At 39.5% G+C, this 19922-nt stretch overlaps 1 protein-coding gene across 2 annotated transcripts in view; it reads left to right on the forward strand.

Moving 5' to 3' along the window:
- Nucleotides 1–17337, forward strand: part of TET1 (tet methylcytosine dioxygenase 1) — a 71514-nt gene extending 54177 nt beyond the window's left edge. For both annotated transcript variants that reach the window (XM_057377837.1, XM_057377838.1), the window contains 2 exons: nt 4200–4539; nt 6805–17337. In XM_057377837.1, the coding sequence (XP_057233820.1) occupies nt 4200–4539; nt 6805–7946 (1482 nt within the window). In that variant the 3' untranslated portion in view covers nt 7947–17337. The remainder of the gene's footprint in view (nt 1–4199; nt 4540–6804) is intronic.
- The last annotated feature ends 2585 nt before the right edge of the window (nt 17338–19922 follow it).

Here is a 19922-nt window from a genome sequence, read left to right on the forward strand (position 1 = left end):
AAGGGTCACATCCTTCTTACCCGTGGGAATCCATCTTAGTCACTGATATTTGGGGTTTCATAGTGAGTGGGACAAAAAGGCTATAGAAGAGCTGGCTGGTTCTGCAGCTTCAGTGTGGGTATTCCTCATCCAAGGGGGCATGGAGCCATTGTTGCTGGGCCAAGGAAGGASAGAGACCAGCTGCAATGATGTGTAATCCCTGGTGCCACACAGTCTGCAACAGACACTGGGAAGAAGGGGAGAAAGTTAAATCTATGCTTCAAGGGCAGCTACAAATGTATTACAAATTTATTACTGGCAGTAGAACTAAGTGGTGTCAATCACCAATCTCTCAATAAATTCTTTCTGGTTGGGATAAAAACCCAAAATGCTCTGCTTTTGCCATATCTTACTGTATTTCTGCAGGGACAGCTCATCACACCATTGCATGTGGCTCCAGGCCTTTGCAGTAGCTGACAGGATCTCTGTGCGTGGTTACACCACATTCTGCTCCTCTGGCTCACTTTGGGACCTGCAGGAGTACCAGGTGCTTCAATTGATGCTTCAGGTTATAACAAATAGGAAGAAGGATAAACCCCTGGGGGTGTAAAGCGAGGATTTCTGTTAGGTTTTTATATTGTGCAAATAGAGAAATGTGAGAAGCTCACTCTGCAACCTGCGAGCTCCCAGAGAGCAATTCCTGTGCTGTACCTGTGTCACCTGTCTCATGGCTCTGCCTGGGGGCATGAAGTGGGCAAAAGAAAATGGTTGGGGTTCCTTTCTCTGGTTCTGACCTACACACACTTGTTCAGGGTAGATAAGGCCAAATGAACAACATGGTTTGTCTGGGCTGCAAAGGAAATGCAAAGATGTTTGTATGGGTAATGGTAGGCAAGGTTGCAGCAGCACCCAAGTCCCCAATGGCACCCATTGTGCTCCCCACTGCACAGGGTAGGGGTGTGTAGGAAACCTGATTCCATCATTCAGGTTTAGAAAGGCTGTTTGACTGCTCCACTGAAACTTGAATGTAAAACATCTSTTCTTAAAACACAGTGGAAAAGGCTCCATCATTTCTACATGAGAAGGTTCAAGAGGACACAGGCAGATCAAAGAGAACCAGAATAACATGCTGGAAGCTATGTGGTTACAGTTGGCTCTCTGGAGGGAATTGCATTGAGTTCCTGGTGCATTTTAAGTTTAGAAGAAGGGAATAATCATAAAGTTTCATAAACATGCAGTTTTTACCATGACATCACTAAACCCGGAATAGGTAATGGGTTTGATCACCAAGCACATTGGAAACCTAAACAAACCATTTGGCCRACGTTTCTTTGGCCTTTGAGCATCCTGGATGATTTAGCTGTATGTTCTGGAAAAAGCAGACTAGCAGGATATGCAGCTTCATGCTCTAAAGGGCCTTAAWCAGACTTGATGATTTTCTCATGTTTGCGTGTAATTTTGGTCAGTTTGCAGCAGTGTGAGCACCAATGGAAAATATTGCTTTTCACTTCTCAGCAATAGCTTCTTTCTAAGTTCCTTAATGGAATATTTTACACAGATTTGAATATTGGAGTATTTTTTAAATGCAGACATTTCTCATTTGGTCAATTACCACCTGTAGCTGTAAGTTTATAGCTTATCTAAAGATAAATTTTAGATAAATTAAAGCCTTAATTTATGGCTGGTTTTCCCATACCACTGATTTTCAGTTCTCCCATTTCCTATTACATSCTCATGTTTATGTTAAAATGTATTAAGGGGGGCACTGACCTTGAAAGTATATATATATATATTAAAATTGGTGTTGTGGTATTTATGCTGTAGGTGTAGTGGTCTTCAGGTCTGGATACAATGTTGGATACACATTAATTTCCTAATACATATTCTAGCACAGTATTTAATATATGGGGTGTGCTGGAGTTGGTAGTACTCTCGTAGTTCTGTCAGTGTACTACAGCCCTCTTCTTGTTTAGTTCCTCAAAACAGTTCTTCATCTTTTTTGTTCCAAAGAGGGTGTTGGCTTTTGCATGGAAATTTATAATTGTGAATTGGATGAGGGTCTCAATTTTCAAAATAATTAATAGTGTGGATTGAATCTTCAAGACATTTTTCAGACTAGTGCATGGGCCAGACACAGGCTGGCCATGGCATTCTAAAAGACCATTGCCAAGTTTCTGATGAGAACAGCTGGGAGCCCTAGCCTCCTCCATGCTGATTTTATTACTACTTTTGTTTATAATCTAGAAGGGGAGAGTGCACTGGGCTTTCTGAGAACACCTGTCATATGTAATTGTGCTCTCTGTATGTCTGACCTTCTCTGACCCTTCCTGAATAACTTGGCATCTGCTGGCCAATTCCAATCAGATTTCACTGAACTTGCAGAAAGTGAATTACCTTTGGAGRCTCTTGAACCTCTTGTTGTGAGGAGTGAAATGGCACTGTTGAATGAGAAGAGCTGGATCCAGGGAGGAGGTGGCAGGGTCCTTACAGCCATGGCCTGAGCCTGAGGCGGGCCCTGCTTCTGGCTGGTGCCCTGCAGAGGTGGGAGCAGGGATAACTGCTGGCCTTGGGTATGTGGGAGTGTGGGGATGGAGAGGTCCGCAGGAACCAAGGTGCCAATCGCTGCTCATGGAACAATTTGTTGTTTTTTCTAAATCTCCCTCATAGTGCAGAGGCTGCCCAGAGAAGGTGAGTACGCATGGAGCCGGCACCTCAGTGAGTGCTACAAAGCAGATGCTAATTGCCTTAGAGCCCCCTCTCCATCCCTTCCAACTGCTTCCTGAAAAGCTCTTCTTCCTTCTCTGCCCCTCAAATTTCTTCCTTTTGCTGCTCTGCAACTGCCAAGCTTTGCATAGAGCTATTCATAGAGCCCTAGCCACCACCTTTTTGGTTCAGGATTTTYGTCTGTGGTTCTGAAATATGTAAAATGTAATTTTATTTTTCTAGAAATAATTGTGTGATGCCTTTATGCAAAAGCTATGCTTTAAGGTAAAAAATGTTTGGGGGCTTTTTGCACCCTAAAATAATAACATTCTTCTCCCCTGGAATATTAGGCATGGTGGCAAGATTCTGGGAGATTGGATTGAGTGTTTATGATAGGCATCAGRTTCAGCCGGCACGGTGATGGAATGATACGCTTCCATTTAGGGAGTTGGATGGTGCTCCTATTCCTTTATGTGTGCTCCCATTCCTTTGTGTGTGTAGTTACCAACTCCTGTGAAATAGCAGCTCACTGAAGCCAGGATACTGATGTATGGCTTTCTAGCCATGTAGCAGTCCCTTGGGACTGTAAGTGACAAAACTACAAAAACAGGCAATGTTTGTACACGTGCTCAGGCACACAGAGCTGTTGCTGTATCTGGGGAATGACAGCTGGGATCACAGTGCCAGTGTTAGCGTTGCATTCAAGGGGAAGGGTTAGGGTTAGAAACTGGAACTGAAAGTGTTAGAAAGGTTCGGGATTTATAATTCTGATAAGAAAACCATTGCAGTAAGTTTGAATATTTATTTACCTTTTCTGATGTGCCCTTATCAAACTGGATGTAATCAGCACTCTCCTCTGGCCTCTAGGATCTCACAGCACAAAATAACAGGAAGTAGGGCAGTGGCCTAAGAGAACATTCCCTGGATCTTGTGAGTTAATTACAACAGGGTGTTAATTTAAGAGTGTTGAGAGAGGGAGGGAGTTACAGCTGAGTTTTGCTAAAAATATAGAGCAGTGTGAGTGACTGTGGTGGTTTGGGGTTTTTCTTAATTYGGCAGCCAAAAGAAAAACTAAAACCAATTCCAAATCATAGAACCAATTCCAGATCTTAGAAAYTTCTTGTTCAATGCAAAAATAATTTTCTCTATTGTGTAATCCTTAAAAATGAATCTGAACATCAAAGATGTATTTATGCATTAAAAAATAATCAAAATGCATAGGAAYTTACAGGATATTTACAGCTGAGATTATTTACCAAGGTTGGCATATATTTGCACATACTGTAAGCTGAGCCAAAATTTCACTTTGCTGTCCAAGATATGTGCCTTGACCTTAAAGTACCAATAATTTTTCTGTGTCATCATAGATCAAATATTTGTCAGATGTTTGCATTTGAAAGCCCCATAGCATTGAGGCCATAAAATACAAGTAAACTATGAAGCTTAGGATGACTGAGTATTTCTGTACCTTGTGTTTTGTGTGTGTGGCTATTTGTAACTGGGTCTGTTCCTGCCAGGTCTGTACGTTAACGAAGGAAGATAACCGGAGAGTGGGGGTGATTCCAAGCGATGAACAGCTCCATGTGCTGCCCCTTTACAAAATCTCACAAACAGATGAGTTCGGCACTGAAGAGGGCCTGGAAGCCAAGATTAAAGCCGGAGCCATACAGGTGCTCACAGCRTTCCCCAGAGAAGTGCGAATGTTGGCTGAGCCTCTCAGAGCTACCAAGAAAAAGAAACCAGACACAAGAAGGACCCCAACTGAAAAGCAGCCATTAACAGATAAAAAGTATTCAACACCAGTAAAACTGAAAACTGAAGCCCCAGAAAATCTTGGCAACACTTTGCATTGTTTAGGTGAGTGACTTAAGAAATTCTGCCAGTCTGTTCTGATTCTGTGTTCTCTTACACATCTGATGAGAGGGAAAAGCTCCTTTAAAATAAAGTACTTGTATATTCTGCATTTTAGGGGCTAACAAGTAAGTCACTTGTCTCTTGTTGAAGSAAAAAAAACAGGTGATCACTCAAAAATAGGTTGCATGTGAACACCTGTGAAAGATTTCCAAGTTCTTTTATTCTAATAAATAATGACAGTTTGAMCATCTTGAAAGACCATTGTTGTAATGTTTACCTAAATAAGCAACTTCAATTTCTGTCACTTTCAAGTACAAAAACTGTGTTCTCCACTTCCTATGGCAGGTAACAGCTTTCTCAGATCTGAGCTGTGATAATTTCCTATCAAAGGCATGGACACTGCTGCAAGCAAGAGATTTGCAAAATCCGCCRGGGTTTATCAAATAATAGTGCAAATTGTCCCTTGTGGGACTGTTAGCAAGGAGCAGGACAGTGGAGTCTGTCAGCAGTGGGTGACAGGGAGGCCGTGGTCATTCCTCTGCCACAACCCCGGTCTGGGCAGCACAGAGCTGTGTCTGGGCCTGGGGCACTTCTGGTCCACACTGTGGTTCCTAGTGCAGATTTTGGGTCAGTCCTCCATAGGTTAGGCCTGTTGTGTGGGACTGGGCAGTAATGAGTAGTAGCAAAGAAGGGATGGAAGAAGACATGAACTTACTTTCTCTGATTAGTGGGTGATAAATAAAAGTAAAGCACAGCCTATGACCTTGGGGAAGAAGAGATGAAAATTAGCCTATCTGCTGTAATTTTGAATTTTATTTAATGAGAGACATCCAGACCTATGTAACAGATTTAAGGGGATGAAKAACAGTTAAATGTATTTAGAAGAATGTCTGCATTTTGGGGGCATAACGTTTCTAAAATAAAAATCTGTTTGCTATACTTTTGTAATTGAGTGCTGTTGGTTCTTAAAATTTATTTTCACAGAATGCAAGTCTCTTCTGTGGTGATGTAAAATGCATTTCTCAAATGCTGTGTTTAAAATCTTTCAGGCAAAGGCCTTGGTTGGGGGAGTCTGTTCTTAATGTCATTAAGTGCTTTGTGTTTGATTTCACAGAACAGGTTTTTAAAGAGTTGATGCAGCCTCCCAATGTCCCCTGGAGCTTTCAGTTTTCCCATACTAACTATTGTGCATGTCATTTATTCCACTTTGACTTTTTTGCATTCCTATGGGAGGGACATTTTTAATTCATCATTTATTTATAAATTACTAGGAGACAGTAGAAGAACAGTGCTTCTACACTGGATAAAGCAATTAACCAATCTGTGTATTTGTGGAATAAAGAAGAAACACTGTCAAGATACAGTCTTTAATGAGAGTAAGCAAGAGCTGCCTRTGGGTTGCCAGTTTGCCAGCAAAACACATGTAAAGCCATTGCAGGGCATGATGCAAAGCCCATCAAAGTTGATGGAATTCATTCCTGTTACTCCTGTGGACTCTGGGTTGATGCTATCCATGACAAGAATCAATCATGTGAGGAGCCTGTTCCCCAACCCAAGCCCAGCAGCAGGCAGCCATGGCTAGAAATTGATTTGGGAGCTGACAGAAACTGAACAAGGATGTCTGCAACAGAGATCTGAAATAATTAATGTGAGGCAATTAGATGGAAAGATGGATTTACCTGGAGCATGTTGCCAGATACTTTTTCTTAAAAGGCAATTTTGCAGTCAATATTGGAATGCATGAATCATTGTAATTCAGTAACTGTTTTTGCTGTGAGGGACAAGATCCATAAGCATGCTTTTTCCTTTGATMATAATGTGGGGTTAAGGCAGCTCACACTTTTGACTGATTCACAGGCTGAACTTCAGACTGAATTTCATCARTTATGTAAAAAATGAAGGCCAGCAGTTAGCTGCTGGGAAGCATTTCCRTAGGACTGGGCTGTGTGAATCGGGATTCAGTGGTTATTTCATTTTATATGTTTATTTTCTTCATCCCTCTGTGAAATACCTTTCTATTTTATATACCTTTCTATTTTATGTACTAGCAGCCCGATTAGAAAAGGTTAAGGTGTTAATTGAGCAAGGTTATTACATATATATACTTACAGTTATAGAGATACTCCTAGAAAGGTAAAAACAAACCATTTTGAAAAATTTCTAGTCATCATGTGCGTTTTTCATGTTAGAACACAAGTATGAAAATATAAGAGAGTATTTTATTAATTAAGTGGGAAGTACTAACATTTTGGTTTGCATTTCTTCTAGGGAACAAAACAGATGCTTTAAAACCTGGAATAAAAATGGAGACTTCCAACCACCTCTACGCCATGAAACATACTTCAAACACTACTAAAAATTGCTCTTTATTAAAACAGTACACRGCTTCCTCYCCCTTCAAGGTGGATAGTTTACATCCTTATCCATCTCTCGCACATAAGCCTGGCCTAACAGCAGTGACTAATATTCAACAAGATTTTTCAGTTCCCTACGGGTATTTTGAGTGCAGTACCAAGCAACCTCACGTGACACCTTATGTTAATTGCAAGAACTTTGATGTGTCGGTCAAAGATTATACTGGAATTCTGCTGAACGATAAGGTGAATGGTGTGCCACCGATTCTTCCTGAGGTCACTGCTCCAGGCCCCCCAGCTCACAAAGACCCCCTGCCCACTATACTTGAACATCAGCCAGACAAACAGAATTGTCAGCTTCAGTTGGACAATTCTGTTTCGTCAGAGATGATCAGCTCTTGTGACTCATCAGTACCGCTAAGCTCTTCGGCAAAGGATGCCGTCGGAAACGAAGCTGACTGTTCCCATGGATGCCCAATGGAAAAGGGTGGCTCCCATCGAGGACAGGTATGTGATTTTGACTGTGTTGATGAAAAGCAAAACAGTGCACTGGGACAACCGGCTGATTCTGAAGAAAAGGCTGAGGAATTGTGGTCAGACAGCGAGCACAATTTTTTGGATGATGACATTGGTGGGGTTGCTGTGGCRCCTTCTCATGGTTCTATCTTAATTGAATGTGCAAGACGTGAACTCCACGCTACCACACCAATTAAAAAACCCAACCGCAATCATCCCACAAGAATTTCTTTAGTTTTTTACCAACACAAAAATTTAAATGAGCCAAAACATGGTTTAGCCATGTGGGAAGCAAAGATGGCCGAGAGGGCAAAAGAAAAGGAAAAAGAAACAGAGCGATTAGGAACGGAGAATCCTGAACTGAACTCTAGCAACAGGAGAGCAAAGCAACCAAGTGAAAACAGAGATATTTTTTATGAAGACAACGAGTTCAACCAAATTCCATCCCGGAGAGCATTAACAGTAACCAAGGATAACGTAATCACAGTATCTTCGTAYGCCCTGACACGAGTGGCAGGGCCCTACAACCATTGGGCATAGGTGTCAGTGTGGTGTGCCCCTCCTGGTGCAGCGTATTTCTTTACGGTGCTGTTAAAGAACAAGTCTCGCGTCGTTTACTATTTGCTCATCTCAACCATTTTAAGGCTGAGGTAAAAACAAAAAAAAGGGGGGGATTTCTTCTTAAACTGTGACTTTACCATTTGGTGGTGCTCAAGCACATTTTAAGCAAAAAAAAAAAATTGTATAGTTTTAATACATTCTAAAAAAGATTTTCTTTAGGTTATTAACCTTGATTGAATCATTCAGTTTATTACCTTTAGGAATTTATATTTTGGTGCTTTAAATCGTCTGTTTACTACAAAAATCATTTATAGGGATTTTAACAGGTTCACATTTTATGGTGTTAAATCAAGTTATACAGTTATAGCTCTACACAGCTCTTGGTGCTTAACCACATCAAACAGTTTAAAATAAATAAGCTGAATTATTACTTCATGGTGCCATTGCTTTAACAACTTCCAACCATTGCTATATAGTCCAAATCACAGATAAATCTTTTAGAAAACCAATTAATTTTGTTCTTTAGATTTGTCGTTATGTATAGAATGAAGTTATTGGTAATGATGGCTGGAAGTTGTTTTTAAGCTGTAAATATATATTTTAAAAGCACTTTCTATTTTTAAAATTAACTTGAAATAGTATAGTATAAGGATCATATTGTCTAAGGTTTGTGCATACTCTACAGAAGAAATGATTTTATTCTTGCTGTGTAGAGTTCCATAGTGTTACAGCTACAGGATGTATGCTGATAGCATATGTGGTTTTTCTTAACTTGCCCTTTTTCATTGAAGATTTTATGTTGCATATAAACAACAGTTACCAATTACAGAACCTTTTTATTCTTTTTCAAGAGAGTGTACAAACATGAAATGAGGAGATGTCTGGTCAATACGTGTGTTGCTATTGGGAGTTACAAATGTTACTTGGTTTTTTAAAGGCATTTGTTATGGTTTCTTTGAGTGATAAGTGCATCAGTCTCATTTGTTTGCAGCATTCTAAGTTAATATGGCAACCAAATGTTCCTAATGCCTCAGGGGTATGATTGTTTTGGGATAAAAAAATACCCCCTAGAGTTGCCTTACTCTATTCTGATAAAAAAATAATTTGGGAAAAAAACAAAGGAAGTGTTGGAAAACTACCAAATTTCTACTATTGAACAGCATTTTTTTTAAGAATAACCTATCTGGAATATTCGCCAGCTTTGAGTTCAGTTTTTTTACAAAAATATTTTGTAAATTTTTAGAGCAATTTATACATTTCACATGGAAAGGGTTGTATCCTTCCTTAAAATTTATATTCTTCATTTCTGTTGAGAAAGTGACATATGATGAAAAAAGTATTTGCTAAACCAGAGGAAAAACAGACACTCCATTTCTTTTAAATACTGTAGCATCCCACTCTTCTTTCTGATTCTCCTCTCCTATGTATTTCTTGTTTAAACTTATTTATTTAAACAAATTACCAAATGACATTAGCTAAGGACTGACCTTGTCCTGCAACTTCTTCCATGCGAGCCCATCGGAGCCAGGAGGAGCGGCGATGCCAGGACTCCCCTGGGGTCTGAACACTGCAGGATCAGGCCCACAAARCTGTCCCTTCCTTCTGCCTTGGTGCCCGCCCCAGCTGGGGAACCTGTAGGCAGAAGGAAGTAACTTTTCCAGTGTGAAAACATACTAATAATATACTTGATAATATTATACTGTAGTGGTGCTGTATAGAGGAATATGAACTATCTAGATCTGCTTTTATTTAAAACTCAGATAAGGTGCTTTCTCCTTGAAAAGCTCAAGTGCAAGAACTCTATTTACAGTTTCGGTACGAAAAGTACATCAWTGGTGTTTTGAATACATAGTGCCAGTCAGGACCTTGGTGCTACCATTCCTTTGGTGCGGCTGTAGATCCATGAGATTGTTCTCCTGGAACCATGTGCAGTGTTTGTAGGAGCCAGGTCTGAAGYAGCAATCACTATGTAATGATCTTGGATTCAATTCTACAGACTCCTGTTCAAATTAACAAAGCTATTGATGGCAGAGGATGGAGGAATTGAACCAGTTCCTTGTATCTTACCTATTTTAAGTAAAACTTGTAAAAACCGGGTATGCTGCAAATTTTAGTTGAAAGCTTAATATTAGTTCAAATAGAGAGGATATGAAGGGATTGTAAATAATGGTAAAACAGAACCAATATTATGCCATTGTTTTGTACCAGCAGTTTTATGCTTATTGACTATGTAATATACAGTATACATCAAATCATTATGGTATTTTGTGTGCCTTAGATTTCCATTTTAAAACTTGTATATTTTTGGTGAGCTGAAGATTAGTAGGAGTTGCAGCTGTCCATACAGTCAGTAGTACTGTACATTCCCTAGATGTTCCAGTCATGTATTTGTCCCACACCATGTACAGATTCATTTATTGGTTTMATTGATAGCCCTGACAGCTTCAGTCACTGTAATGCTGTAATTGAGCACTCCCATGTGATAAACTTTCTACACAAAATTAATAAGTTACAGAACCATCTCTTTACCTTTTACAATGTTCATACCATTAAAGTGGATCATTTTTACTTGGATCTTCTATAAATGCCCATATTTAACTTATCAGAAACTTCAGATAAAAATGTTCCATTGAAAAACCAGCAGCTTCCCTCTAAGAATTGAGGCACTGAAAGGTGGATCTGAAAGGATCCCTTCAAACGGGTAGCCCAGGTCTAGGTCTACCTTTTTTTGAAATGGCAATTCTAACAATGAAACGTGTATCTTAACATAACTAATGCTATTWACTGATAGGTGCTAAACTCACAGTTACTAGTTCATTAATACTACTTACATGAGAGGAATATATCATCTATACAATAACATATCACCCACGGTGCTCTTTCCCTGTCTATCACTGCTTTTTCAACATCTCCTACCAGGCAGGTTGGCCACTTCCACTTCCTGCTGGACATGTAGCAGGTTGTGATTTGAGAAACTGGTGCTTTCTATTGTTGTACTGCAGTATAGAAAATGCAGCTATTTACTGGTTTTAAAACTCTGTGCTATTTCTTGTAACACTTCAGAATATTTATCAGTCTTGTACACAAACTGCATGGTTTTCAGTAMGGTTATCATTTTATAACAGTATTTATCTCTTAAAATCTTCAACTCTGTGGGTCTGTTCTTTCCTTTGCTGCCCACATAACCACTTGTAATTTGCTCTTATGTCTTAACTAATTCCTACTGGGATARCCAGACCAGGAGCTACATCTAAAATTAAGGTAGCTAGCTAGCTAGGTCACACCTGCATGTTTTACTTGGTTTCCATCAGCTAGCACAATGTTCTGGGTGGAAAACCAGCACGTGGATTCCTGTGTGGGCTGGTAGTGGGGTGTGCTTGTCTTTGGATCATTTTTTACAGTGTGCTAGCAAAAACTGTCATGATCCAATATAGGACACCTCTGACTTCCCAGAAGAAATGTGTCTCATCCCTTCGTCTACTGAATCCGGTATCACGACTCCACCTCCCCTATGGAGGGGAAAAGCAGTGCTTATTGCAGGAGCCGGTTCTGTTTGAGTCCCTGTGGCAGTCAGTGCAGTTGTGTCCAATTACACAGTGAATTTACTGATTTTTCACATGCTATTGTATTGCAGGAAATAGAAAGGAGTATTTCTGTAAATACTTCAGTCACAAGATTCAAGAAGCTTTATAACGACTTAACAAATACTTGAAATTTCCAACCTGTAACAGTTGTMTTCAGATTTTTTTAAGGAGTTTCTAGGCTAACTTAAGAATCTTAACTGCTGGTTAACATCCTTGTCTTACCTATGGCAGTGCTTCTCTAGAGTAGAACAGGAAATAACTGTAATATCTTGAGCAACATTTTATGTTAAGCATGGGTAAATGACAACTTGTCTAGTACTTAAGATTCTTTGTAACACATAACTGGAGTTTTTTAAAGACCTTTTTCATTTTATTGGAGCATTGACTAAATTCGGTGGGTTAGATTTGGGTCCTGCTCACACTGCTRCAGCCCTGCTGACTGCCAGGTGCTCATTCATTGAGTTTTCCTGCCATTTCCATATTTAACTGGATGGATATGGACAACAGTTGAGCAAATTCTGTACCAACTCAGAGGTCAGTCTCGCTCTTACACTTCCCATGCAACTTCTCTCATGCTGAAATTAACTCAATTTATCAAGCAATCATCAGCTTTGATCATCCATTGATATATGTAGTGGTTTTCTTTTCCATAGAAATCCTCCAATTTCTAGGTTATCAGAAGGAAATAGCTATGCCCTGAGACATATGAAAAGCTCAATTGCATGGCCACTTTCATGCTTTGTGTATGTTAACAGCAGTTACATTCAAGCAGTGTGGGACAAACTTTTTCAGTCTTGTAATCACTAAAATTTAGATCAGGGTCTTTGTGACCTCTACTCCATAAAATTGWGTTTCATTTCTTGTGTGAAAGCTGTCTGCCAATACGTGACCTGTGATGATCTGATCTTAAATAACAATTAAAGATGAGGAACAGTCCAATCATATTTGGGAATTCTGGCTTTATTTTATCAGATGTTGATCTGACCTGCAGGAGTATGTGTGGAAGGAATATTGTCCCATTGACTATTGTGACATCATGGTACTGCACTACAATGTCTGTGTCACAGCACTGTTCTAACCAGTAAGATGTTTGTGGRTATTGTGTACAAATTCACCCCTTTCCACAGTTCCTCCACAGACAGCAATCTCTCCTTTGGTCTCTGCCTGCATATACTGGTTTAAAAAAAAAAAAGCCCAGGAGAGAGAGAGATCACTCTTTCTTAGTCTGCCTAGACAAACAATGTAGCAAGCACTRCTGTCATCACCAGCCTGCTGCCCCTTCCCAGCATCAAGATAGAGAATACAGAAAGCTGATGGGATGCTGGCTCGCCTTGATGGCTTTTAAGGTCTTTTCCAGCCTTAATGATTCTCTGCACAGCATAAGTAAGTCACAGGCAAAATTGTGAAGGTGCAATTGGTTTTTGAGTGAACCTACTATATGCATGTGGTTGCCAGGGTACTCCTTTAAATTAACACTTCTTTTGGTCCATCTGACTTTCAACTCAGTAGCATATTTTATTTAGTCTGTGACACTTTTACCCTTGAGTCTATAATAGTGACCAGTATCAAGTCCTGAGGATGTGGCTAATTACTGAAACAGTTCAGGAAGTGGTTTCAGTCTCTTCTGGGATTACCTGATGTTCAGTCATTCTTCATAAGGTGTCTACATGCTGCTTGCTACAAAATTGTAGGGGAAAGGGTTTTACATTTGAGGTTTCCCAAAAGACGAAGGATTTCTAAAAGGAGAGCTTGATCWGGCACCAGGATATGTACGGATTACTTCTTCTAAGGAGTGGTTGAAAATATGCTGTGTTACTTCCCTGTTAAAACATTTTTGGTTCTTTCAGAGAATAGGCAAAACTTTAATACTGTCACATACTTGACTGAATTATGAAGACTTAGTTCTACACGATGCTGTGTTGTCTCCCCGCRGAACATTTAATTTGGCTAGTGTTGGTTAGTAGGTATCACTTCCTACTCAGTACAGGTGACACTCCAGCCACCTTTCTCACTCCTTGGTCTTTCTGGATCATCTGCTGTGGTTAGCTATGGTCACAGTTAGTGCTGGCTCTAACTGTCTAGCTGTCATCTGCTGCTGGATGCTTTCAATGCGTGTAACTGCTCCAAAGGTTCTTCCCTTTGCAGATCTGCTTCAGCATTCAGCCTAAGCAGCACAGCTGTCAGCCTGCCCTTGAGTCTCCCTGCACACTGTCCTGCTTTGTRAGGAAATCAGCCATCTTCATCTCATGAATGTCACATGAAGCTATTTTCCTTGGGACTCCCTCTAAAATCCACTTCTTTCAGTCACCTGGAATGGGCTGCCCAGAGAGCTTATGGATGTGCCCCATCCCTGAAGTGTCCCAGGCCAGGYTGGATGGGGCTTGAAGCAATCTGGTCTAGTGGAAGGTGTCCCTCTCCATGGCAAGGGCTTGGAAGAAGGTGAACTTTAAGGTCCCTTACAGCCCACACCAGTCTGTGATTCCRTGATCATATATTCTATGTGTGACAGTTCTAGGGCTTTTACTTTATGTTCTCTCATATAGAGCCTAAAACATTGCAAGTGGGATTTTTTTTTTAATTCCAGTGAAGAGGAACAGTTCATTATCTATCACAATCACTGTTTTCTTTTTTATTTTAATCAAATAATGTTTTCTGATAAATTTTCAGATTTTTTTTCTGTAGTTGTTACAATCTGTTCTTATATCTGTAAGTAGCCAAACAAAAGAGACTTTGCAAAACTAGAAAACCAATCACCTGCTGAGAATGACAAGTCATCCCTTCTCAAAATACAGGATTTTTTCATGTTGGTAGCATTTCTGTGGAATGGCCTGTCTTTTGAGTACTCTTAACAGCTCTGCTCAGTTCCTGACATAAGACAGCTGCTGCAACCCTTGCATGATTGCAAAAGCAGGAGTGTTTCTTTACATCTTCTGGTCAGATGAGTTACAGTCTTTGTGAGATACCCAAAAATTATGTAAGTTAAATGCCTGAACTAACATAGAACTGCTTGGAAAAAAATGTTCTTCCTCTGTGGCAAAAAATGGAATTGAAGGAGCTTGAGCAGAAAATAATTAAGTAGTTACTACCTATTAAAGGGTATTGAGGTGTCATCATCACTATTTCTTTATGACTTTCTGAGACATAAAGACTTTAGGATTCTTTTTGCAATCCAGTTCCCCCATCACCCCAATAATTGCTTATGGTGTTTAGCCATGTACTGCTAGCTTCAGTTTCAAAAGATGCAAGATGCATCTTGATGCTGCACCCTTAATTCTTCCAGAGAGAGTATTTTCCTTTCTTCTTCTACTGGGTTGTTTTATATGGCATTTTTCCACACACACACTTATATTCAAATGCTAGAATCTTCCAACAGCATACTTGCAKTGAAAGCAAGACAGGTGCTAAACAATGTGAAGGTGACTTGCTCTGGGCTGACTGATCAATGGTGCTGTTTTCAACATTTTGCACACCATACACACATTCCTCATAGAGTCACAGAATGCAGGTGTACACTTCAAGATGTATTTTTTAGGGAGGACAGGTTTGGCACTTAATCCACAGAGTTACCAGTTACAGCAGATGAACTGTGTTCCAAAGAGGTGCTGTTGCAGTGGAGCAAGGAAACTGCTAATTTTGATGTTCAGTAGTGCAGTTGTTGCCACAGAACGTTTTAATGCTGTCGTGGAAAGTTTTGTGACCTGATCAATATTTTACATGTATATCTGTATTTTTATTATATTGTAATGGAAAAGGGTCTAGGGTTTGGGAGTTGTCTTAAAGTAAGAATGGAGGCCCTGATTCTCATTTATACATACTACTGTCCTTTATATTGCTTTGAAAGGATAAAGAGGCCTTAAATGGATGTCACTTTAACTTACATCCTTCGGAGTATGCCATCACACTGATCAGAGTATAAAAGGTCAGTAGTATAAATCAAAACAATTACCAAATGACTAATTTGTACAATCATCTGAAATAAATTTCATGGTATGCCTACTGTGCACAAACTGGCCAGTAACATCCAGATTGTTCTTAGTTTAGAAATACAGGTTAAAAAGAGACCAGCTTGGGTTTTACCAGGTTTTAGGTAATTGCATATATTGGCTAGCCTTTGCCCAATGCTGTCTACAGCAACAATATGGTAAAAAATTTGTACTTCTAGGTAATGGCCAGCTCAGAAATCTCAGAAAATTTTCAGAAATACTATTTTTAAGCTTTGGTAGTGTTTCTTAAAATATTTGCTTCCCTTTATCATAACTTGGATCCCTTTTACTTGATTAATAAACTGGGGTTGTGACAATCTACTGAACTCCCTTCTGTCCTGACTTCACACCCAACAGAGTGTGCAGTTACCACACTCTGGTGAGTTTGGGGACATAAAGCTAAAAGCCAACACTTTCTGCCTTCCCTGACTATGGTGCTACTTGCCAGGGAAAACCCTGGCATTGCTCTGCATGCCTGAGTCCTGCAGAGCTCCCCTTGCTGCCCGTGGAAGTTTTATRTAAACAACAGCCCCACTTCATTGCAGTTATGCAATGCAATGCAAACTTCTCATTCAAAAAAAAGTTTAAGGAAAAGGAARTACACTTTCCTTCTTAAAGTTTTACACTGCAGTGATACTGCAGAGCCTAATTAGAACATATATTATGCCAAYTTTGTGAATGCCTGTCTAATCCATGCCACTCAAAAGGCAGCAGCTGAACTTCATCGGTCTCTTGTCCTCTAAATGAAAAAATAATTGTAGTCAAGAAGAACAAATGAGACATCCCAGTACTGCTAAAAGAAAGCCAGTTCTAACCAATGCAAACATTCATACATTTCAGTCTTCACCGGTGAATTACTCTACAATTATTTCTTCAGTTTGGAAGATACAGCTCTTCATAATGTGACAATATCACGCCAGGTCACAAGTACTGATCAGAATTAGCTGTCATTAGGAAACATAAATATGTAAGGACACACTGTACTGAAATGCTATGGCTAATTAATTCCTTCCTGTTTTAGGAAGATAAAAGATTAACAATACGCCAAAGCAAAAGAAAAAAGGGTCATGTGGTTTTTTTCCTTCTCCTTTTCTCTCCTTCTTTCTTTCCTTGGGATGCATTTGATACTTATTTTTCRACTTTGAATTTGAGGTTTTATTTCCAGTTACCAACCTACTGTATTGAAATCTGGAACATAAAATTTTAAACATTTTAAAGCAAAAGATTATATACAGGGAGAAAAAAATCAGAAAGAAAAAGCACTTCATTATGTCACAGTATTTACAGGAGAAAATATAAAAATTACTTCTTTTCTCAAAAACATTTGGGGCCTGATTCTTTCCTAGTATAACTGAGCATCGCTCCCTGAGACTGGTGGAGCTGGGCAGAGTTATGCCAGCTGAGAAACTGAACCTTAAAATCTTTGCAGACAAGGGAACCCTTACCAGCAGTACTTGAAGACTTGTGAGTTGTGACTGCATGTTACTTGAAAGATCTAACTAAGCTATGTTTTTTGGTGCAAGCAGTTGTACATGATTTCATGTTTATGTAGCAAGATGCATTGAAATGTTGATACTAGTATTGAAACATACATGTAAAAATTGTCGTTGTGGAAATTGTCTGTTCTGTTCTATTTTTCTTGTGTGTCTCATCTGTTTAGAACGTAAACTTTCTTTTTTATTATTGTCCTAACTGAATAAGGCTAAATGAATACTGTAATTGAAAATATATTTTAAATCTTGTCATGAGTTTTTAAAAAGACTATTACAAATTGTATCATTCCTGATCACACAGAACTTTGTGGGTGGTTTTAAATAAATTTTATACTTCTATTTTGCACTTAGTCGTCTAATTTTTCTTTCCTGGTCTTAGCACTAATAACCATTATCATGTGTAGAAGTGTATTTGTTAATTACCAATAGGACTGCAGGGGGTTTACCCAAAAAGTCAGTAGGTTTCTGCACTGGAAAGGGGCAGGCATAAATCTGGTCCCTGTTATCAGTCTGCCTCTGCTTCAGGCTGGACTGACCTAGCCAAGGCAAGAGAAATAGCCAGAAAATCTGAATTTATCTTCTGACTAAATGGACAAAAGAGTTTGTGAACACATCTACACATGTCTCTTTTTGTTACCTGCCTGGCAGAGCAAGCTTATGGGAATCATTTACTGTGCCAATTTCCAGCTGCTGGAAACAGTCCAGGTTTTATTTGCTGCAAATCAGAGGGTGTGGTTGGGGCTTTTTCCTCAAAACCAGCCTCAGCACTAGCTTACTTTACTATCTGACATGTAGTGCAGAACAACAATACTAAACAGAATTTCTGTTTAGATCTGGAGAAAAGGAGCAATATAACTCTGTCCATATTTGCTTCTTTTCCAGCAAAATAAGCAAAAATGATCTTCCAGGTAACTGGAATCTCCTAGAGGACAGAAAAATGCAGCTATCCTCTGGTTTCACTAATGCCCTGGAAAGATATTACATTGTGTGATATGGTACATCTAATTCCTGGGAGATGGATGTGATTGTCCAACAGGGAAGCCTTGACCTTCCTATATAAGCTGCTGCTCTTTTAGAAGATAATCACTACTGGGGTTTTATAGCAACATCTCCCAAGTTGCCCCAGGCCCTCTCTGAACTGTACTGTTAAGTCTTTCAAAACAGTCACATGTTCCAGGGTTCAAYATTCGAGTCAAGAATGCCCAGCACGGTATCTTAACAAAGCATGTGGATTTTRAAAGGTATTTCAAGACTTGGACCAGACCCAAGAATGTCATTATTGAAGAAGAGCCATCAATGAGAAACGTTTCCCAGGTCCTTTTAAGGTACTGCCAGCCAACTGCTTATTGCTTCCCCCTGGCATTCACACCAGGCAGTGTGTTCCACTCAMAGGTCTATTTCCTCATAGATTATGGAGTATATTACATATAGACATTGTAAAACACAGCTTCAGTTCGACCTTATGGGAACAAAACTAAATCTAATTTACCTGCCCTGGCATCCCTGTTACCAGAGGTGAGTTTAAAACCTGGAGATGGCTTTAGTGCTTTTTTTTATATCCTGGATTTCTTATATACACTATAAAAAGTAATAGGATATTGATGTAGTACAGTTGATTGTCTTTGAAGTCCTAAGCCTTAGATTACGATGCCTATTAAAACAGTGTTAATTGTTAACAAGCTGCAAAACAAGCTTTTTTGCTGGTGCTACAGTTAAGAGTTTTCTGTAGTMCCCCTATACTGCTAAAGATCATGGAATGCCAGGGTTTGACTGCTGTTCAACAATGCTAATGCTGGTTACTGTTGCTAAAAGTTAATATTTAACACAGAATGTTAGTTTACATTCAAAAGGGTATTCCTCAAAATACTGGACTTTCTGTGCACTGTAGATCAGAATAAGCAACATATTCCAACGTCATTTAAAAACAAGAAAGGTGATGCTTCAATGGCTCAAGAAGTGGCCTAGATAGTCTTAAAATAAAACACTAGCAACCCCCATCTGTGTTTTTAATCTTAGACACACTGAAAAAATACTTAAAATGTGGAAWTTCAAACCCAGCTATTTCAATAACCATTGGCTGGAGTACAGTTCCCAAGATGGGCCTCCAATTCCATKTCCAGTCTTTTTATCGGTTTACTTCTGGATACTCTTTTGCTTTCTTGAWATATACCACTATATACAAAATTTTTAGCCCTTGAATTCTTTAAAAGGTCCATGTCCTTTTACACCAGGCGAAAAATTGCTTACAATCCTGCCATACCATGTGTACATCTCCATTTCTAACATACCTGGGTAATACTTCTATGCTGCTTGATCCTAAAGGAGTCCTAAATTGCTGCTTGAGGCATGCATGCCAGAGGCATGACAGCCTTTGTTTTCAGCTCAGAACAGCAAAACCCTTTGTCTCCTGAGGCATAAAAAGTCAGCAATTCAGTTTCTTATGACTACTTCGTTTTATGCAGACTCTGGTTTAAACTGTTTTTGCATGAGGATGAGGATGACTATGACTGCCTTCACTTGAGGAATCCCTTCAGGGAAATGAAACACCAATCCACTGCTTTGTCAAACAAACGTTCTGTGCTAGACCCTCACTCACTTCCACAATAGCAGAAAGCCTTATRAGGAGTCACCTGGGTTATGGCTCCTACAGATTTTAAGGGTGGGATTTGTTGATTTGTTGGGCTGTTACTAATTATCTTGTTCTATGAGGGTAGGAGGCTGTAAGTGGCTCAGGTGTGTCACTGCATAACARTCCTCCTTAGGCCCTAGCTCTGACTAGGTGGGTACTCACAAAAACTAAAAAAAGCAAGCAAAACGCAAGAATGTTGTGTATAGAATGCTCATGAGCAAGCCCAAGTGCCCAAGGCTTTGGAACCCCCAAAGAATACAGACCAG

Source organism: Malurus melanocephalus, unplaced genomic scaffold (genome assembly GCF_030028575.1).
Source record: "Malurus melanocephalus ecotype Western Australia unplaced genomic scaffold, MMel_1.1 scaffold_327, whole genome shotgun sequence".
Classification (NCBI taxonomy): domain Eukaryota; kingdom Metazoa; phylum Chordata; class Aves; order Passeriformes; family Maluridae; genus Malurus; species Malurus melanocephalus.